At 29.3% G+C, this 20,094-nt stretch overlaps 4 protein-coding genes across 8 annotated transcripts; 1 reads left to right on the forward strand and 3 right to left on the reverse strand.

The window, feature by feature from the left end:
* Positions 1–1,503: 1,503 nt before the first annotated feature.
* LOC116770843 (uncharacterized) lies at positions 1,504–5,064 on the forward strand. 3 transcript variants are annotated; one of them, XM_032662474.2, is made up of 6 exons: positions 1,504–1,683; positions 2,574–2,632; positions 2,946–3,029; positions 3,389–3,553; positions 4,396–4,519; positions 4,655–5,064. In XM_032662474.2, the coding sequence occupies exons 3-6, from the start codon at positions 2,952–2,954 to the stop codon at positions 4,735–4,737; spliced, it is 450 nt and encodes a 149-aa protein (XP_032518365.2). In that variant the 5' UTR covers positions 1,504–1,683; positions 2,574–2,632; positions 2,946–2,951; the 3' UTR covers positions 4,738–5,064. The 3 variants fall into 3 exon arrangements, with proteins under 3 accessions (XP_032518365.2, XP_032518366.2, XP_032518367.2); XM_032662475.2 differs by having other exon boundaries at positions 1,504–1,677; XM_032662476.2 differs by having other exon boundaries at positions 1,526–1,544.
* A 1,555-nt stretch (positions 5,065–6,619) lies between these two features.
* LOC116770670 (uncharacterized) lies at positions 6,620–9,307 on the reverse strand. Its single transcript, XM_032662241.2, has 5 exons — positions 9,260–9,307; positions 8,092–8,181; positions 7,822–8,010; positions 7,156–7,288; positions 6,620–6,879 (listed from the first exon to the last, which is right to left on the reverse strand). The coding sequence occupies exons 2-5, from the start codon at positions 8,173–8,175 to the stop codon at positions 6,803–6,805; spliced, it is 483 nt and encodes a 160-aa protein (XP_032518132.2). The 5' UTR covers positions 8,176–8,181; positions 9,260–9,307; the 3' UTR covers positions 6,620–6,802.
* A 2,926-nt stretch (positions 9,308–12,233) lies between these two features.
* On the reverse strand, positions 12,234–16,047 carry LOC116770810 (uncharacterized). 3 transcript variants are annotated; one of them, XM_061521036.1, is made up of 5 exons: positions 15,864–16,047; positions 13,997–14,083; positions 13,687–13,875; positions 13,071–13,203; positions 12,234–12,890 (listed from the first exon to the last, which is right to left on the reverse strand). In XM_061521036.1, the coding sequence occupies exons 1-5, from the start codon at positions 15,921–15,923 to the stop codon at positions 12,814–12,816; spliced, it is 546 nt and encodes a 181-aa protein (XP_061377020.1). In that variant the 5' UTR covers positions 15,924–16,047; the 3' UTR covers positions 12,234–12,813. The 3 variants fall into 3 exon arrangements, with proteins under 3 accessions (XP_061377020.1, XP_061377021.1, XP_061377022.1); XM_061521037.1 differs by lacking the exon at positions 15,864–16,047 and adding an exon at positions 14,957–15,262; XM_061521038.1 differs by lacking the exon at positions 15,864–16,047 and adding an exon at positions 14,689–14,875.
* Positions 16,048–17,439: 1,392 nt separating this feature from the next.
* Positions 17,440–19,530, reverse strand: LOC116770664 (uncharacterized). Its single transcript, XM_032662233.2, has 5 exons — positions 19,467–19,530; positions 18,908–18,994; positions 18,422–18,619; positions 17,993–18,122; positions 17,440–17,672 (listed from the first exon to the last, which is right to left on the reverse strand). Exons 2-5 carry the CDS (start codon positions 18,986–18,988, stop codon positions 17,602–17,604), a joined length of 480 nt encoding a protein of 159 aa, XP_032518124.1. The 5' UTR covers positions 18,989–18,994; positions 19,467–19,530; the 3' UTR covers positions 17,440–17,601.
* Between the last annotated feature and the right edge of the window lie 564 nt (positions 19,531–20,094).

The following is a 20,094-nucleotide window of genomic DNA, read 5'->3' on the forward strand; positions in this document are numbered from 1 at the left end:
CTCTTGTATTGGTTTTAACCAAATCTAGGTCACCTATAAATCTATTAGCACGTCGCTCCTGGAAGTCCAAAACAGTAAAGCAATATTTGGCAGCGCCTGCCCAGTTGTGAGAGCAGTATTACACACCAGATAGGACCGGTACTTTTTATAGATAAAGAATCTGTCCCAAGATGAACCACTACCGTGCTCTTGCCAGGATGCCTCTACTATGGCCCTTTTTTAACTTAATTTGATCCCAACCGGCTCCTAAACTGGTTTAATACCACTCTACAACTTGAATATCATCTCTATAACTAAAAAACAGCCTGACGAACTCCACCGTTGACAGCTATTTTATAAGACGACGAGCCTTAAAAAGTGATCGTAGTTCCATATCTCTCAGGAAATCCAAAGTTTCAAGCAATCAGACCATGTATTATTCTATAGCATGAAAGCTTACCAATAAGGCTGACGTGCCAAACACTGTCGAAAGCTTTCAAACCGTCAAGTGAAATTACTAGAGCTTCACCGCTACTCTTTGGAGGTAGTTGGGGTTGAAACTGAACGATAGTTATCATTCTCTGAATGTCCTCCACACGGCCATCTTTTAAGGGTTTATATCTACCCCTAATCAGCAACATCACTTACCTAAGGCATTGGCCATTATTGGATGAAAATGGTAATGTAAGCCGTGGACTAAATGATATGCTATTTCAGGTTCTTTAATAACTAGTATAGACGGGGTGAGCATAAAAGCCCTACACGGTTCCAGTCTGTACAGAATGAAGAAATGAGATGGTTCCCACCACTCGGTAGCTGTAAGAAATATTTTATAAGTAGGTTTATATAAAGTGTGCGGGCCGGTCTAACACCTTTATTTTGAACGGCCTGTAAATGAAACTCTCGTGGCAGAGCTATCAGTAAATTTTTGGCTTGTTCCATGAGAGAACTAATCGGCTGATAGCTGCTTGATAGGTTCCGTGGTTTACTCGATTTATCCACGACGGTCTCGGTTTTGTACAATTATGTCCTCTTTTCATTGATCGGAGAACTTACCGTTAATGTCATAATTCGTATTTATGTTATGTTTATGATATGAGTATAAAATACACATAATTTATTATTTTTATAAATTTTTAAATTAATTGTATTCGTCATTTCATTAAGATGAAATATTTTTTCAAAAAAAACTATATTATAAAATTAGTACATTGAAACTCATTTATTTCATTCAACCTTACCAACTCATTATTCTTTCTCCATATTATAATATTACCACAGCTTATATTGACTACACTAATGTCACCATTGATGTCGTTACGAATGTTGCCATCTTATTATTTAGTATTGTTATAACAATAAGGTTTGATACTTTACAGAGATTATTTTATAATATCTTTATTGTATTTAAACTTAACAAATTCCTATATATTTTCTAAAATATTTACATATCACGGAGAGTATCTATTTTTGACACATACTAACGTAACTTTGACGTTTCTATAGTGGACTAATATAGGAATGTAGTCTAATAATCTATCTCTTCTCGTTCTGATGGATATCGTGTAAAAATCATAACTCAAACATTTTTAATACAAACTATTAGGAGTGTAAATTCATAGACACGTTTAAGTTAAATTTTTAAGAGAATTCAAGATTAGTCTGAGAAGTTTCCGGTTTTATGATAGAATAAAAAAGGTTGAGGTAAACTTTCAGATGCCGTAACTTTAAAAGACTTTCTGGCACAAATAATAATCATAACCGGTTAATTAAAAATAAATTCTTGTGAAAACCGTACGTTAAAAATATCTTTGCATGAATACTGTATAATAAATGAAGGTCAAATCAAATGTTATGATCGCCTGATAATGAATTAAGATTGAATTTCTCGTATTATGTAATCACAAAATTCTATTCAAAAGTTGTCATTGCATTCAAATACTTCGGTGTGTCTGATATTTGCAAGAATACGCATATAACTCGTAAAATATGTCAATTCTTAACATAATATTGTGAAGGACCAAGTGTACAATCAGACGGAGAGTATCACAAATAGACCTATAAACAATGATCTTATCCTTCTATTCTAAATTAATTAACAAATAAAGTGCTAAAATCTAAAACAACAGAAATAAAATTTTATATATTTATAAACACTCATGATGAATATCATTTGCGTAAATAATGATGTGCGTAATAAAATGTACTTGAAGTATCAAATGAACTAGGTTATATAATGTTTATAATACTGACATCCTAATGAAAAATGTCGCTATATATTTTGTATGTGAATTACGCATTCGCCGTATTTTCATTGATTCAAATTACAGACTCTCCGACGCCGAAATTTTTCAAAGAATAGAAAAAATACAAAAGTTCCTCATAGGATGTTATATACGTCATCGGCGACGCAGTTTAACCTTAGTTATTAAGTCACACTTAATACAATGAACTTTAATATCTGACGAAAATAAAAAATTGCTTGCTATTATGCGGTTTAGTTTAGTAAAATATGAAATTTCAAAGACTAATCGTGATGCATAAAATAAGTATGGATAAGACACTTCTGCTTTAATAATCTCTGTGAACTCTAGGGATAGCTTGCAGATGGTTGGTCGACTTTTGTCTTCATTGGTTTGGTGATTTGTATCCGGTGAGTAGTTCAATACTAAATATTGTTTCGATTATTTTATACAAGTGATGCCTTTTTGTATAATAAGATATTTTGATAATTTTGATTGTTTAACAAACGTACAAAATATACTTGATTTAAAATATATATATGATGGATTGATAATAATTGCTAAGTAAGAATTAAAGTACGCGGTTTTGCTCATTTTAGTACACATCAATATGCAAAATTTATATTGGTATGAAGGTTGCATATTTTTAAGATGAAATTAGACTGTAACCTTTTTTGTACTCCATCTAATAAGTGCACCTTTTTAAAAAGGTTTTATTTTCAGATCACCATGAATCGTACTCAACGGAGGACTAAGGCCGTTTTGATTTTGAAAATATTGAACGTAGTTACTGGAATTTTGAACGTGGTTTGTAAAAAACAAATTAAGTATGAAAAATATTTATTAACATATGAATATTTTATCACATGAGAAAAAAAATTAATTCATATTTTTCAGTTTGAACATATTAAGGAAAGGTAGTAAGGAATAATGAGATTTATCTTATCTATTATTACAGTATTTTATTATTAAAAAACTGTTTGAAATATTGTTGATGTTTATCGATAATACGTATATTTTCAATTCAGCTCATAATTTAAACATTGATTTTAAAGTTTAAACATTTACGATTCGATAACTTTTACAGTACCCTTGATAATAAAATTAAATACGCTGGCTGAATCTTAAGATATAGTCTTATTTAATAAAAAAAAAATCATTTTCAGATGTCGTCAATTGCATTGCTATATATTGCGATGTTTCTCATATCGTTCACCAAGGCCTACGGTCACTCGTGGCTGCATCCATTCGCACTGACATTCGTTTTTATATTTATTATGTGCGCCTCGAAGTTATCCTTCGATTTTATCTTTATTTACAGCGTGGTGAAGGTAAGGATCAAGGATTTCGTAATTAATGCACTTTTATATGCTTATCATATTCTTTATTTGAATGATATTTTTTTTATTTACTTCTCTTACCGTAAGATTTAATACATATATATTTTATATGAACGTGATCATTATTCTAGTTCTAATTTATCTACGAAAGTACAGTTGATCTCTGCTATCTAACGCAATCAATTTTGTATCCTATATAAGCAAATTCATTACGTTCATTATATACATAATCATCATCATCATCAGCCTATCGGAGCCCACTGCTGAGCAAAGGCCTCTTCTCACATGGAGAAGGTTAGAGCATTAATCGCCACGCTTGCTCAAGACGGTTTGGCGATTTCAATGTTATAATTTGAAATTATAAGACCAGGTTTCCTCACGATGCTTTCCTTCACCGTCCGTCAGTGGTGTCTAAACACTCTTAGAAAGTACATATGACCCGGAAAAGACCACATTGGTACTTGCCAGGTTTCATAATATTACACATATACATAATATTACACATTATTATAAAAATTATTTGTTGATTTCAAAATAATATGCAAATAAAAAGGTCCATTACATCGCTTGATAATTAAATCACACTTTATATGAATGTGTATTCAATAAATTTAATAATTTATATACACACGTATATTTTGATAAGTTCTCATATATTTTTTGATAGTATTTGAATATGTTGAGAGTTATGTTACCTATGTCTGCTTAATGCTATACTATGCGACCAGTTTAGGAGGTGGAAGTTTAGAAGCTTCTTAAGTAAAGCAGTTTTAAAAATATAAGTGACAGAAATATATACAAAACAAAAGAAGAGTCACGAGACTTGGTTCCAGGAGCGCCTTACGGTCGTTAAGCTCTACTGCTACTTGTCCGTGGTGCTTCTGATCCTGATGACTACGTTCTTGATGACTGTAGGGACTGAAACCGGTGAAACGAATCTATGGATTATCTTGTACAGTGAGTTATAATTTTAATAACACTTATATATTCACCTATTAATTTAATTTAATTTAATTTAAGTTTAACTAATAGTACTTTATGAAATTAAACTAAAAGTCTCATGAATTAATATATTTTGTTTTGGTTTTTCAGGTCTCAATATCAGCACTATTCTTCTGAGCCACTTCTACGAACAGATATGTGGTACAGAGGTTGAAACTACACAAAAAGTTTAAATTAAACTTCTTGAAATATTTTGAAGTATAATAATTATGAGAAATGTATCGCGTGTATTTTTAGTTATATAGAAAATAAATTAATTGATAGACAATAAAAACTAACTTAGTATTGTTATTAAGGCTCAGGCATACATTTTTAAGTTCTAGATCTATAATTTTGTAATGATGAACGCTTCCTTAAAATATTATTTTCCTTAATTTCCGAATTAAGTTTTGTATTTACTTTTCCTGTGGCAAAAATAGGTGTTAGTCGAATATTGAGTGCGATGTAAACTCAGTTATATTTAAAGTAATTAAATGTGAATAAAGTGTATCATGTTATAATTGAACGTAAAATAAACATTGAATAATCAAATATCAAAAGTTTTTACGGCTTTCATTCAAATTATTCGCTTCATTTGCTTAAGGTTAATATTATCGGGTAAAGACAAACAATTTGATGGAATGATTCCTTTTTATTGTTCAATATTTATCAAACAACAGTACCCCACAGTATCAGTAGGTCCTATCGAGGTTTCGTTTTACAATTATCTAAAATTTATTATTCTAAATTGATTAACGTTATTGTCCCGATTCAAGATACATATCTCTAATTATTTAAGCGAAAACATTTTTTTATCAACAACAATATATTTCTATTGATTGCTGAAAATAATTGAAATTAATATCAGCAATATAACATTGTGTAGATAAATATGAAGTATGTGTCCTGCAGCTTTTTAATTCTTGGTATTTGTGCTAAGTGTTTACAAAGACTCGTATGGTTGGTTTAATTCTTGGGATATGCCGAAGATTACTCCTCACTGCGAACGTTGATCCAGAAAACCTGTGGAACACTGTCTAACGTTTATAGCATTTGTAAAGGTCGCTTACACTGATGATTTACATTAAATACCTAGTAAAATAGACGTCTTTATTAATAATTCGGACTAAAAACTGAATAACTATTACGTAAATTAAATGCATTGATCAGTCCTAGGACCTTATATCCTGTATAGTATATATCGAAACGAATACTTATTATTTACGTAATTAATAATTAAAGGATAAAAATTATCAGATGACTGGATTGGTTTTACCAAGTTGTAGTCACCAATAAGCCAATTCCACGCCTTTACATAGAGTCCACAAAAGTGACGTAAGATTTCTCAGTTCCTGCCCAAATATGAGAGCCGTATTCCATATATTAACAATACTTAACTGCCGGATCTGAATTTTGTACGAATAGCGAATCTGTCCCTGCATATAATACTGCCCTCCTTCTATAGGGACACTGGTTTTCCTTGCAACTGCCTTAGGTTTGGACTCTATGAGCCTTCCCAATTAAATATTCAAAAATACCTGTATTCACGCTTATGTTTAAGTACTATTAAATTCCACAAGATGGACATTATTATTCGACTTTCTGAAGTGTGAAATTAACATGCTCTACTATGGCCTCTTTGGATCCTGGCTGAATCAACAGCTGGCATTATGCCATTCCACGTCTGTGATGTCATCTTATCTATGGCTCTATCCAAAAGTTTTTGTGCATTTATGACCTAAATTTGCAATTTTCTTTACAGAGGTATTTGCACATTAAGCTAACTAAACATTATCCATATAATTTTTTTGTTATGAGAAGTTTTTGCTGAGACATTGCTTTAACTAGATATAACCATATTATCCTTAACTCAGTCGTGAGAATTTCTCCTGAGTAGAAAGCAGTGAACATACAAAAAGTATCGCTTACAGGTAGTTAGATAAAAAAAAAACAAATTGTGTAACATTATTTATTTTTAAGATTATTCATAACATCAAGTGAATTTTTAACAGAATAATAAAAAGGAACATTAAAAATATATATATTTTTAAACATTTAAAGAACAATTGGACCAAGTGAAAACCGAAGTGATTTTTTAGTTGTATAATAGTGGCAAGATGTTTTACATTCCATTACAGAAAGAAAAACTATGATAAGGAACATCACATACTCCAGCAGCCGAATATAAAAATATAATTAACCATAATTATTAATTAATATATTTTTCGAATACATAACATTAGTTAATAAAACCTTATTTTAGACTTCATCCCTTACTAAACTTTTTAGTTCTTCACTGTAAAAGTAACTGAGGAAAATTGTGGTGATATCGAGACCTGAAAATGTGTAACACCATTAAATTATTTCATAGAAGAAACCTTCTTTTCGAGATAGAGTTTTATATTATGAGTAATAAAACCTACGATAGCCAAAAATATGACCATACCAAAAAAAAAAACAGTAGTCTGTTTAGAATAAAATTCTGTTTTTAAAAATTGACTTCCCTCGTATTTGATCAATCGCTGAATTTTCATCTGATTATACTTAAGAATATAACTATGTGGTATCTATTAGAATTTATTTAAGTTGCAAACACGTTTATGTTAACTTACTATAAAACATTAATTCCACGAACGAAGCTCCAACGTAACCATTTACAACACTCTCGTATATTACAAATCCGGTTATCAAAATGAATATAGCGAGCGAAACGAAGAAATACACTCTGATGATAGTCATGTGTTTCTGTAAAAAATGTTTCATATAACAATACAAGAAAAGATATTTTTATTTACGTGACCATACCACAAGCAGATTTAATATAAAATATAAGCCATTAAGACCGAAAAGGTATCAGAAATACAATTCCGTTTACGTTGAACACACTTAAACTTCGTAAAAAGTCCTACCATTAAAACTACATACATTAAAATTGTTATAAATATTAGTGTTAATATCATTTTGACCTTTTATTACCATTAACGACATCATTCAGGGACGGATTTAGAATTTTAATTTAAAACAAGTGAGTATATACCGATCTCTAGCTCTGTAAATATTCCCTTAGTACTTCCCCTCGCATAACTACTCTGTCGTTCCAAGACTGAACTTATAAACACGTATGGTAGTTTGTTATTTTTTCACATCTATTATTCCCGTCCTAACATTATCAGTGGCCTGTAAATAGACTTTTCTTTTCTAAGATAAACATATGAATAAGAAGCCGAGGCGTGATTGTAGTGTGGAAGGGATAAATATTTTATTTAAAACCATCTCACCTTAATAACGCCATAAACGAAGATAACGTCCAAAGTCAATTTGACAAGAAGAATGGCAATCACAACAAGTGACAATAGATACAGCGGATAAATCCCGTTCCCGGGATCATTATCATTGAAACCGTTTTTAAATATAGCGAAAATTATAGTCAAATAGGACATTATGACCAAAAGTACAAGTGATATTAACTGAAAAATTAAATGTATACTTTAGTACATAAAACATTATAACTTTGAACTAATGACGCACTATTTGTACTTAATGCATACTGCGTTTAAAGTTCCAAGCACTACACAGCTGTGTTTCAGGCTGTATTTATAGCAACAAGGTGGCTTGTGCTGGATTAGGTTCATGGTGATCTGAAAAATATGTACAAACATTATTATTCAAATAAGAAAATTTCAATGGAATTCATGTGATTAGAAACACACTTTTTATTTAGTAACTAAGACGTCATAAATAATTAATTTACACATAAAAGTAGTTGAAGGTAATGCTTTAGTTTGTCGAGTAGAAATTTTGCGCAAACAACCTAGAAATTAATAGTCCTGGGTTTTACTGAGAGATTCGTTGAAATAAAAATGCTATGCTTATGCAGTTCCGATAATCACAGCATCTTACTTTAGACTATCCAGTATTGATTGGCTTACCTTCGATGTTTGCTCAACTTTACCTTGTGTACAGAGTAGATGAGCTGCAAAACTTTAAGCTCATAAACGGAAAAAACTTATTTAAATATAGAATTCTAGATTATTATAAGGAATGAAAATGTCAAATAATGCGAAATAATTTTAAATGGTAAGTTATACCTACTATAAGTACAATAGACTGAAAGGAAAAACCTGTATCTTGACATATAGACACATTTGAAAAGACGGATGTGGTGGTACACCTTCTAAAACACCAATGGAAAGTTATTCTGTCTTATGTATATTGGAATATTAATAAGTTTAGAGATAATGTTTTTATGTTTATAATCAAAGCGATATGATAAGATGTAAGACTTCTTTGTTTGATAAAGTTCTATAAGGTCATTTTGAACAGAAGTTAAGATATAAAACATGAAATTGGTTATAAACATTCCAGATGAAGCTTTTATAGAATAAAAATTAATTGATATTGAACGTAAAGTATGAATTAAATGAAAATTAATTGATAAGAATTTAAAAATACAGATTAAAAACGAAAGTTTGTGAACCATCCTCCTTTAACAAAACATAACATAGTCAGTGTGATCAAGTAATGGTATGAGTCTTTTTGTTTCAGTTACGCAATATTCAGACTTTAATGAAATTAAATTAAAATTAAAAAGCCAAAATAAATACCAAATGATAATATGAGAAAAACTAATATCAGTACTACGTGACTACAATAAAATAGATTTTTAATTAAATATCGCACACATACAATAAGTAGCAAGTATTAAAAATTACTTACTTTTAAGTACACTTTAAAAACAAACTGTATAAAAAGGATTGAAGTACTACGTAGATTGCATTGCAATAACTAAGAACAGTCAGGAATCTTCAAGCTATGTACCATGAGATGAAACAAAGAAAAAACATACAGATGGGTCACAAGTACAATAAAGTACCTACCGTATTCTAAAACTTATGTTAAACGGAATTAAACTCCCATAATACATAAAAATAACACTAGAATTAATAACAAAGTGTTTTCATTAAGTTATCCACATTTTATTTCACTTCAATGTATCGTTTCATATTTATACGTGAACCGTAACTGAAATGCATCTTCTTTTTACTCTTTGCCAGAATTTGGTGACGTCCAGTCTAAAATTTTAATCAATGAAATATCTGCGTTTGCGTACTCATGCATTTACTTTTATGAAGACAAAAAAAAACTGGTGTTAGGAACGTCATTGAATGAAGGAAAACAATTTCATAAAATGTAAAAGTTCTAGGATTAAATACTTCATTTATTTTCAAATCAAAAACAGAATGCTCTGAATCTATCAAAACTAATCGAATGTATGGAATAAACGATACTCCATTTAGTTTTTTAAGACTACTAAACATATATGAATCACTTATTCAGCGAAGACACAAGACTTTGGATGACGATTAACTGAAAGCCATTTCCGGAGTTGACAAAGATTATAAAAACAGAGGTGTCCTTATACCGAATTAAATGTCATCGTATATACTAATATATAATTTAAAAATGGTACAATATTTTTCGATTTCCTAATAGCGTTAGTTATAAATAGGTACTGTAGCAATTGAAACTAGTATGTCCAGTTTAACCTAAACCGCTTTAAATAACCTAAACCGCTTTAAATAACCTAAATAACTTTAGCTATGAAACATCTGTATTCATGAAACCCTTTGAGGAAAATAACGGAGTCGAGAAGTGTGGGAAACTCAATTAAACTAGAAAATTTAAAACCATTTTAATCTGAGAAGACCAATACATTTGATTTATATTTTCAGTATCCAGTACTATCACACCTTGTATCTTTTTACTAAACTGCAGCCTCAGCCTAATTAGATTGGTGTTAATTATACAAATTATAAAAGATGACTACAATATTAATAACTGGTTACAACTTTTTAATATTCTCATTGTATAAGAATTTCCGTTCCTGATAAGACTTACTTACGTTGCTCATACGACGTACTTATAAACGTTTCAATCCAATGAAATATAAAACTACCATTGCAAAATAGCATGAAAAATTTAAAACTAATACGCCATTTGTAAGAAATTATATTAACAATATTATAACTTAATACACTGATCAGATGAACAATCAATAAGTGAATAAAATGCACGGGAAATATTGAATTTCACTAATTTTTATAATTCTGATTTTAAATATAGATAATATATATTAAAAACACGGCGACATCTTTTTAAAGTTTTTCTAAACTGTAAAATTAGAAAATATTCCTTAGAATTTAATTTAATATGTTATTAAAATCAAATAAAATATATATAAAAAAAATCATTAACCCGAATAAGATGCTATTACAGTCGTGGTGGCCTGGAAGTGAAAGGCCCGCCTCACATACACGAGGGCCAGGTTCGAAACCTGGCAAATACCAATGTGATCTTCTCCAAGTCATACGTAATTTCTAAAAGTATTTAGACACCACTGATAAACCGTGAAGGAAAACATCGTGAGGAAATCTGGTCTTATAATTTCAAATTAGAAGTTTCAAATAGCCAATCCACCTTTAGCAAGCATGGTGGTTAATGCTCTAACCTTGTAAATGTGAGAAAGGCCTGTGCTCAGCAGAGGGCTCCTACAGGCTGATGATGATGATGATGACTTAAACATTACTACAGCTTAAATGAGGGAATGGCTTCAATGCGATATTTCCAAAGTATCAGATTCAAACTACTCTTCTTAGTATCATTTTTCTTTTATTTATTTGAATTAGCCTATGATATCATTACTTTTTTTTATAATATGGCTTAATTCACACTGGAATCTTTAGCCAATGTCAACGTGACATCGTTACTTATGTTTATGGTATACGGCACTACAATTTACATTTGACCTCTGTATTTGCTATTCTTTTATAGTTAAGTTAAAAAATACATTGCAAATTTTCAACTATATAATATATAATACCACTATAATGTACCAAGACAATTACATCCCTCTAAGCTCGTTCATTGCTTGTGCCAGGTTTAATATATTTCTTATTTATCTTTTTCCCATATTATACTCTGCAAGTCCATATTAGCACAATGATTCTGCGTACAATCGCATCTTATGCTCTTATAGGAACCCAGAACACAGCTCTATAAAAAACAAAACTCATTACTGGTATAATTTTTAGTTTCAAATACGTCCAGGCGTTGCATAATATTCAAGATCTGTCGCCACGTCATATATCCTAAGGTTATATTTTGCTAGTTTGACCATATTGTTGGCAAAGATCATGATTCCGTCCCCAAAGTTCATTCTGCCTTTCCCCTAAACATATCAGTTTCGTCCTTTCTCTTTTATCTTTTATCTTTATCGAGATAATATTTTGTGTAACTTCCCACTATTTGCAGATGATTTTCTACCTTTTCCTCATTTGGTGCTTATACTACTTTCTACTATCAGCATTTTTCTCATCTCTCAGACATCTCTGTCGTACTTTTCCCCCTAAATTCTATACTGATAATGTTCTATAAAGTTTTCTTATCTCATAATAATCATTCGATCTTAGCTATGGTCGTCGCTAAGTGTTTCTTCGCCCACATGTCCCTTTTATCTGACTAAAGTAATTGCACATTGGCCTAACTAAATTTTATCTTAAAATTTTCTTCTTTTAAAAGACGTTCGCAATAATGTTCAAACTCTTAAAAAATAATATTTGATTCAAGATTGCATCTTGACAGAAAGTAGCAAATCAAATAAACAGTGTTATAGGTACATAAAAGATGTATCTAAGACGTAAAACTTTATTAAATTCCATCATAATATAATACATTTATAAGATTTTCATCAACAGACATCGAAAGATACATTAAAAGTAATGTAGGTAAAGTTATAATATAAAACAAATTGTTATAAATCAGAACACAAATCCGGAACAGTTGATACAAGTCACGCACAAAGGTTTTTTACTTGGTTAACGATATTGGCAAATGGCAAAACACACGTCCTGCCACAGGAAGAGAACTATGACATCAAAGAGTAAAAGTTGTAGTAGCCTATAAAAATACATTTATCCATCAAAGTATAATATTTTTCATATTAAAGAGCCCACATAAATATATATATATATTTTTATTTTATAATTTCATCTTCACAACGAAATTCAAAAATATATTCTATTAATTTGTATACTATATATATTTTTTTTAATAAATATTTCTTCTCTATCACGTAACTTTTCATTAGTTTCGTCTACTAACAACATACATTAATTACTAAATTTCCTCTAAATCTATTGATAATCTAATTCTTAAAACCGTTTGGAATATTCACGTGATCATTGACATCTCATTCGGAAAAAAGACTTCGTTTAGACTTCATCCTTTACTTTATCTTTTAGTTCTTCGCTGTAAAAGTAACTTAGGAATATCGTGATAATATCGAGACCTGAAAATATATGATAAATATAAAATTAATCCTATATAGAATTATACATTTTTTTTTTACGGTTAATAAAACTTTCAATATAAAATATGTCAATATCAGAGCGAGATATCGAACAAAGGCTTCTAGGTCGTAATTATTTCCTTTTTCTTTAATAGTATAAAGTATCTAATGTTGACTTACTATAAAACATCAATTCCACCAAAGAGGCTCCGACCATGCCGCTTACAAGACTTTCATAGGTTACAAAGATCGTTATCAAAACGCAGATCGTTATGGACACAAAGAAATACACTCTGACGACGTTGGCGTGTTTCTGAAATAAATAAAAATTTATAATTAAATTCTCTATTACATTCGAAGCCGATTAAGTTAAAAAGAAAATTCTTACGAATCCCTGGCATCAGACAAATAAATTTGAGAAAATTAATAGATTCTTTATAACAACAAAAAATATACATATTTTAGGACCGAGGATGACATAAAATGAAGATTTTTTTTCGTTTTTCGCTCATTCAAAATGATGTGAGGAATCCGTTTTCAGATCAACGTATGTTTGTTATCGAACTAAAAGATTTAATAATATGAATAGTTTTAGAATTAATTTATCAAATGAGCATTATTATTTCAAGCAAAACACACATTCAATTAAGTACTGTCACTCAAAGAACTAGTCTGGTCATCAAGTCCGATAGACTTTTTTAGAGATTGATAAATTTTCACTCATTCATTCGCTCATTCAACATTTCCGCAATTTTGTATGTCAAAAGCCAAAAAAAAAACTAATAGAAAAGCTTACCTTAACGACAGCGTAAATGAAAAGAACGTCCAAGGACAGCTTTATCATGAGAATGAAAATCACTAACAGTGATAACACAAAGATAGGATGAACCCTCTGCCCGGGATCTTTATCATTGGCACCATTGTTAAACACAGAGAACATTATCATCAGATAGATCATTATTGCCAAAAGCACGAATGATATAAGCTGAAAGTTAAAACGTACATTTAATGAGCATTACACGACATGTTTAAATTTATAACCTGTTTTTTTAGCTAATTTTTTTGACTAACTTAAATGACAAAGACCACTTGTATTTTTTACATACCGCATTCAAACTCCCCAGCAACACACAACCGTGTTTTAAGGTGTAGTTGCAGCACCTCGGCTTTTCCTGCTTCTGTGTCATGGTGAACTGAAATATATATACATATGTTATATATATGTATGTACTCTATGTACAATGACTCTTTTTTTTTATTATTGTGAATATTAAAGTGATTGGTAACATTTTATACCGAAAAATTTACGCCATCAACATTAAAACGATGTTTTCTTGAATTCTAATAAAACATTAATTGGAATAGTTTTATGTTTTGGATATTAAAATATAGAATAACATTACAACATATTTGATTTTTTTAGAATAAAAAATATATTTCTGTTTTATCTTACAGCGAAACTTTCATGCGAGAACTGAAAATAAAACTATCGACTCAAACCTTATGTTGTAATTTTTTTTTTATATACCAACAAAATTAATAAATCTTTTCCTTATTCACATAGCCTTATACGTTTAATTAGACAAAATTCGAAAAATTTGGATGTTTTACTAGCATTCCATCTCTAAAAAAAAATTAACTTCAATTTTCTTTAATTGCGTTCCTATTTCACCGATAAAAAAGTATGAAATATATGTAAAATAAAAAAAATCTACTTTTTAATCGAAACAATATATAATAAAACCAATATCGATTATTATAAACATAACAAACGTATGGAAATATGAATAATACTTACTTTAAAATACACTTATTTAACAAACTAGGAAAATAAGTAATGGCGTATTGCGCGGGTGCGTTGCAACTACGCAGGACAACAAGGAAATGCAAGGTACTAAGGTATAAAAGAATATGAAGAGACGCAAAGAAAAATAACAGACGGCATTCGTTGCACAACTATTTACCTGTCGTATTTTTAATAAAAAAAACTTATAACATACAAAGAAGCATATTTTTCATATTTAAAAATGACACTCTAAAAGTACCAAAAAAAATATTAAAATTACCTTTTTATTATTTAAATTCAATATATAAGCACCAGTTAATATAAATCTAAAAGAATTTTGAGTATTTAAACCTGAATTAAACGCATCTGCCGTTACTATCGGCAGGTTCCGACGACTGTGGGTCTAAAATTTTAATCAATGACATGACGCGGATGCGTACTGGGGATGCACATTTTGGATGACGCAATAACAAATCTCGCTTAAATTCGTAAAAATTATATTATAAAAAATATTCATAAACAATTTAATGATGTCAATTTAATCTGAGATGAGATATTTTGAGGCAGATATCACAATTACAACATATTTAAATGTAGTGTTAAAGGTCAAAGTGCAAGTATATGCACTATGACATTTATTATGTATCCATCAATACAGTTCATATATTAAAATAAACGAATCTAAATTGTCATTAGACATAACATTTCAGTTTTAGGAAGTACTATGAATGCAACTGCAATGAATATTCTACGCCATGCAATTTCAGGATGAATGACAAATACGCAAATGGCTGCACTTAATATTATAAAATGTAACTCAATAAGGTAGATCATTTAAATTTTACGATGAGATATGAACTGGCATTTAATGGCTTAATTTATAATATAAATTAACTTTCGCCTTTTAACTGCAACGAACAATGGTACGCTGTTAATATGATACATTTGGCTAATTAAAGCGGGAAATTGATGGCTTCCTGCCTTGAAATATATCAAAAATATAAACTAATTTATAAATGCATTATTATAAATTTTTATCATATTTAATATACATATATTATTTAAAAAATAAACGGTTTAAGGTGTAAATAATTTGCTTCAAAAAATTTAACCATTCGTGCTGAATAAAACTGTCAAAAAATAAATTTTAATTCATTTTTAAATAATATAAATAATAATGTACGTACAATTGAGCTCGAATTCCTTTTCGGCTGGTAATTTTTTACAAAACCACTTTCTATCAACATTTTTGTTATTTTTTCTTACTTATTTAAATAGATTTATAGTGTTTTATTTTAATGATAAATTTAGTGTATAATTATAAACACAAAAGTGTTCAGAGATCAAAACAGTATGACGCCACTATTAGAAAAACATCTGGTAACTGTTGAGGTAAGTCCAGTGTGGCTACACCAAAAAAAAAATACTTTCCGTTACACGGAAACCTGAAATAATAATACCTGCTTTATAGCTGTATTGCAAGTTATAAAAAATTAAGTATATAAAGTGAGATAATACGGTTATCTTAATATCAATTGAATCTTTAAAATTAGAACATAAAAGGAAAGGGTTGGGTGAAAGGGAACGTAGAAATCAATAAACATTTAGCTGGATACAAGTTTTACGTCTTTTTATTTGTTGAACTAAACAATATGATATAAAAAATCGTAATTTAATGAAAATTAAAACATACAAGACTAACTATGTAACTTTCTTTTATTTTTTGTCTTGAGTTAGTAGAACGTAAATTTACGTCGAAGTTCATCCAAAATTGCCTTCCCGGGTATTAATTGAAATAAATTTCTTGTTTTTACAAACATAAATAATTTAATATTTGTGATTTTTTTTAATTTAATGAAACATTTGAATTAGACGAAACCTCTTAGCATTCAATGGATTCACCGTGCGGGTGCCTGGTCCATCGCGTTGCAAGGAGAGGAGCTTCAACAGTTCCTGGGACTTGCGACTCAGGTGTAGGGTTTAAGGAGCCCCTGTCTAACGCGCGTTAAACGCTCACCTCCACCATCCAAGAACCTCTCTCTACCTAACCAAATTTGAAAAGAACCTACTAGAGCTTCCTTCGAAGTACGTTCCAAGAATTAATTGATATTTGAGTTTATATTATATTGAGTTCTGGAGGACGACGCACAAATATCCTCTGGGATTTTGTATTGTTTGTCGTACGTATCCACCATTATAGTCCAATCCGAATCCGCTTTAAGGAAAGAGTAAGGCTTGACGTTTGATTTGACTTTTTTTTGACGTTTGACTCACAAAGCCTATTGATTGCTCTAAATGAATACTCGCGAAAATCTTAGATCTCACTATTGATTGCTCGTTTGTGGTTTGTATAAATTTGTAACGTAAACCTGCAGGTAATATGATATTTAATTTTAATTAAACCTACACTATTGATGAAGTAATGAAAATAAAAAAATTGAACAAAATTATAAAATAACTTTTTGAAGTGAAATAATTTGGAGATTATATTATTGCTCATGATTTAAGGCTTCCGTGAATAATCATTCTGCTAATGCCTTAACCTACTAGACTGCATTCGTTTCAAGCTATAAGTGAATTCAGAGAAGAACATCAAGATATTAAATTTATTTAATTAAAATTAACAACATTTCAATAAATTAAAAACGATACTTTCATTTTATTGTACAAAAGCAGCAAATACAGAACACACTGAAAGCTCTTATTTTATAAGATACAGTACTTGATATTGTTATAGCTGTATTTAAGTAAATACATAAATACATAAGGTTATATTCAATCAATTTATACATATATATAAATACGATTTAATAGAATTATTTACCTAAATAAATAACAATTCATATTATTAGTAATATTGTCGTCTTTCATAATTTTAACGTATTTATATAATTTAATTCAATTACAATTTAACTATAATTTTTTTTATACTTCTTCTCTAGTATTAAGTTGTTTATAGAAGCTGTGACTCAGCAGGATCGCATAAACGTTGAGACCTGAAAAATTATTTGTTTTATATGAAAATATATATTAATTACATATTATATTGTTGAGACAAATCGTATAATATTTTATGTAAATTTGCTTATCCTATTTTGATGTGATTGTCTTAATTTACTAGTACGTATAGCCGAGCAGTACGTTTTAAATAAATGTCTTTTTTTTATGAAAACATAAAAGTATTTGAAATAAAAATTTTAACTATAGAATATTTATATAAAATAAAAGTACAAAATTATATTGATTTTCTATGCTATAAAAATATTTTTGATTTCATTATTCAATGTATGTATTGTATAATAATTGTTTGTCTTACTTATATAGAAAACCTCCATGCAAATTGTGCCGTAGTCGTAATGTCTGGCGTTCAGGAAGAATGTGAACATAGACAGCAGGAAGAATACCACCCACATGAAGAAGTAGGATCTGATGATGGTAGGTCTTTCCTGTAAGCAATTAACATACACTCAACTCATCATTTTACGTTAAATTACCACATCTCTCCTAATTAATAAGTAGAATTATAATTTCCTTATAATCATTACTAATAGTAGAAAAAGAGGGATTTAAAATCGAAAAATATTAAGTCACAAAGAGTCGAAAATTGTAACAATAATGATATTGAGTTCCATTATATTTATGAAGTCGTACTAATAGTTTTTTTCATACATTTTCTATCTGCAGACATGGTTTAGTAAACATTATTATATCTATATAGCATGTACAATGTTATCTAAATCCTTACAGTGATTACGCCGTATATGAAGATGACGTCGAAGCAGAATTTCGTCAAAAACATCAGCACAAGTATGATAGACATCACATAGAGGCCGGTGACAGCTGCCTCCTTCTCAAAATCTCTCACCTCTTCAAAGCCATATTTAATCGGCTCTATTGTAGCCGACACAACTATCATCATTATGAAAAGCGTAAATGACAATAACTGAAACATGAGATAAACCGAATATAAAGCTAGATTATAATCTATCTCATTTTTAAGATCTGCGTTAATTTATCTTTATGCAAGTAATTTTTTTGCGGAAGATATGTCTTCTGTCTCTAAAATGCAGTTGTAAAAAAACTTTTATTTATAAAAGCTTCTGGCATATTTTTTAAAATTTGGACCACAGGGTGATATTTTTTTAGATTTTGTCGAATAATCCAAAAATATAAATTTAATAAGGTTGCGCTAACATTAGCATTTTTTTATCTCAATCAAATATGTACGAACCGCGTTTAAGGATCCCATTATGATGTTGCCTGTTTTCAAATCGAAGACAAAACAACAGGTTTCTAATTGAGGTAGACCCATGATGAGCTGAAAATAGAAAAAATGTGATACAAATTATTTTTAAATCAAGTATTTATACGAACAATGTAATTCATGATTACAATATAGGTATTAATAGTTAAAAAAAAATCATTTATACAAGTATATGTGGACTACGACTCAGATGAGATCTGAATACATATTTTATGTAGATAAATCCAATAGAAAAATGTTATTAAATTCATAAATTAAAGGAATATATATTTTCACTTAATTGGTTATTTCGTACAAAAAAAAATATTTAAAAATATTTTTTTTTATATTTTTTATAAAAACCAATATATTCGTAACTATTGACTCCTTACCGATACGTACTTATTTTTTACCCGATATATAAATAAAAATTATATATTTGTGAAAAAAATATTTGTAAAAATATAAAATTTAATATCTTTTAAAATGTAAAATTATCAATTTATTACAAAATATAGAGCAAAATATAAAATTTTTAATAACTTACATTTTGTATCCTATATTCGTACGCAAGTCACCAATGTTGTAAGAGTAAGCTCGAATGATGGAGGCTGCTAGCTACTGCTGGATTTTAACAAAGAATATAAAAACAGAGGGGGAATAATGTATATTTATAATTTATTTATTAAAATGACATTTTATTCACTAGTATTTATCCTTGTAAGCTTAAAACCAAAACATATACGAAATATGAGTATCGCTTTTACTTTAGAAAATATGTCGTGCAAAATAACTTACTGAGTAAACATATATATTAAAGCTGTAATAAAATTTAACGTATTACTAGTAATTATATATTAATGTATATATAGGTATTTCAAATAATTTAACCAAATATTTATAAGAAAGTAAATGGGGTATCTTTAAATTCTTACTCTTTGTATGACTCCGGCGTCGGCTAGTCTGAAATTTTAATCAATGAGAAAAGTAGTGAAAGCTTGTGTCTTATGAATTAGTTTTACGAACAGCATGTAAAGAAATAGATGGCGTTAGCATCGATTCTTAAAAATTCATACTTTTTTTATGGGAATAAACTATTTACATAGATTAATTTTGTTGAATTTTAATAATTTGTTTTTGTCAAATAGCTCTTTACGAATTTATATTTTAAACAT

This window comes from Danaus plexippus, chromosome 7 (assembly GCF_018135715.1).
Source record: "Danaus plexippus chromosome 7, MEX_DaPlex, whole genome shotgun sequence".
NCBI lineage: Eukaryota > Metazoa > Arthropoda > Insecta > Lepidoptera > Nymphalidae > Danaus > Danaus plexippus.